Source organism: Antechinus flavipes, chromosome 6 (genome assembly GCF_016432865.1).
Source record: "Antechinus flavipes isolate AdamAnt ecotype Samford, QLD, Australia chromosome 6, AdamAnt_v2, whole genome shotgun sequence".
Classification (NCBI taxonomy): domain Eukaryota; kingdom Metazoa; phylum Chordata; class Mammalia; order Dasyuromorphia; family Dasyuridae; genus Antechinus; species Antechinus flavipes.
Window position 1 is genome coordinate 248,294,538 of NC_067403.1, and position 2,138 is coordinate 248,296,675.

General features: G+C 35.9%; 1 protein-coding gene across 1 annotated transcript; it reads right to left on the reverse strand.

Annotated features, from left to right (window-relative positions):
* Positions 1-967: 967 nt before the first annotated feature.
* On the reverse strand, positions 968-1,903 carry LOC127541627 (olfactory receptor 5B12-like). Its single transcript, XM_051966846.1, has one exon. It carries the CDS (start codon positions 1,901-1,903, stop codon positions 968-970), a length of 936 nt encoding a protein of 311 aa, XP_051822806.1.
* Positions 1,904-2,138: the final 235 nt, after the last annotated feature.

Sequence of the window (2,138 nt, forward strand, 5' to 3'; positions counted from 1 at the left end):
GTGGGTTATGTGGCTATATTTTTAAAATGAATGTCAAGTTATTAAGCATTTCCCAGTTCACCTCTGGCTTAAGGTCTAGTAAAAAAGCAGTGTTATTACTATTAAAACTGTGCTTTCTAAACGACTATGTAAAATAGTAAACTGATACAGCTGATCTTTCTTTTTCTAAAAGGAAAACAGCTAGAATCATAATATCATGCTTCTTTCTGTGTGTATGTGATTCATTCCACAAAACTATATTTTAAGATATGGGCAGGCTATTAAAGTCATTTAAAAATGAGGAAACTGAGACTGAGTCATTTAGTAGCTTACCTTAACTTATGCAACATGAAAATATCTGGGATGGAATTTAAGTTCATGTCTCTTCTAACTCTGTCTATGCCACTTTCTAATATATGATGTTGCCTCTAAAAAGATGGGCAAATACTTCTGTGTGTATAAGAAAAAGAGCCTAATTTTGGTAGTGGATCCCAGAGGAAAGAAGTTACAGGTTGTATTTTCTTTCTAAGAAAAAAGAGGACCTAATTGAAGTTGTTATTTTCTCATAGTGTCCTAAAAGCATTGTTGATGTCTGATCCTAAGACTTATACTTACACCACAACTCACCCTGATTCCATATGTTCTTCTCTTACTTGGTTGGGGCTTTTCTGTTTACACATTGTATTGATCCCTCTAATTGTTGATAGAATAGTATTTTTGATTTTTATGTGAGAGAAGTTTCTACTTCTCTCCCTATTAAAAATGCATATAGATATATACCTACCTATCTACATAGACATATACAAATATAAATTTATCCACATATGGGACATTAGAAAGATCTATAAATGGATCAGCTATAAAATGAAAAATCTAAGATGTGCAATGCACTTCTCTGTGCATAAGAAAAATAACCCGATTTCTTGATTGCATCCCAGAATGGGGATGGTACAGATAGGATTTCTCTTTAAGAAAAATGTTGACCTAATTAATGTTGTTGTCCCCTCACAGCTTTCCTGAAAGTGTTTTTGACATCTTTGTTTCTAAGACTGTAGACCAGAGAGTTCAACATAGGGATGACCATTGTATAGAATACTGACACTATTTTGTCTGAGCCCATTGAATGGTTGGAACTAGGTTGTAAGTACATGAACATGATTGTCCCAAAATATATAGACACTGCTGTGAGATGGGAAGCACAGGTAGAGAAGGCTTTCTGACGGCCTTCAGCAGAACGGATCTTCAGGATGGTGATGAAAATTAGTAAGTAAGAAGTAAAGATGATAAGAATGGGAGAAAAGATAGTGAATATCCCTACTATAAAGACTAGTACCTCTGTGATGTGAATATCAGAGCAAGAGAGAAGTAATAGAGGGGTAATATCACAGAAAAAGTGATCAAGTATGTTTGATCTACAAAAGGAAAGGCTAAATATGTTTCCTGTGAGTATGGAGATGGCTAGAAAGCTGCAGAAATAAGCACCACTGACTAGATGTACACATACAGTTGATGTCATGGTAGTGGTATAATGTAGGGGCTTACACACAGCTGCATGGCGATCATAGGCCATGGAGGCTAAGAGGAAACTTTCCATAGTACCAAAAGATGCAGAAAAGAATAGCTGTGTAGCACAACCATTAAAGGAAATGATCTTGTCTCCTCGAAGGAGCCCAGCCATCACCTTGGGAGTTATACTTGAAGAAAAGCCAAAATCCACCAAAGAGAGATTACTGAGAAAAAAGTACATGGGTGTATGGAGGTGGGAATCCCAGGAGATCAAAGATATTATTCCTAGGTTCCCTACCAATGTGACGAGGTAGATGAGGGTGAACATGATGAAGAGAGGAACCTGAAGCTCTGGATCATCTGTTATTCCTTTGAGGATGAACTCATTCACTTCAGATCTGTTTTCCATAGATATCATTTGGTAGTGATGTCATTCACCTGCAACAAAAGAGTAATTATCTTGAGAAAAATCCATTTCAATACATAAAAATGGTCAAATATCTATTTTATGTAAGGATCAATAACATCTAGTTAGCTGTCATAGCATTTACTCTAGGCCCCCCAAATTCACTCATCCATTTTCTCATATTTCTCATAAAGAGAATAAATCCCTCTTCACATTACCTTTTGTATTACCTCATGCTTCTAAAAAA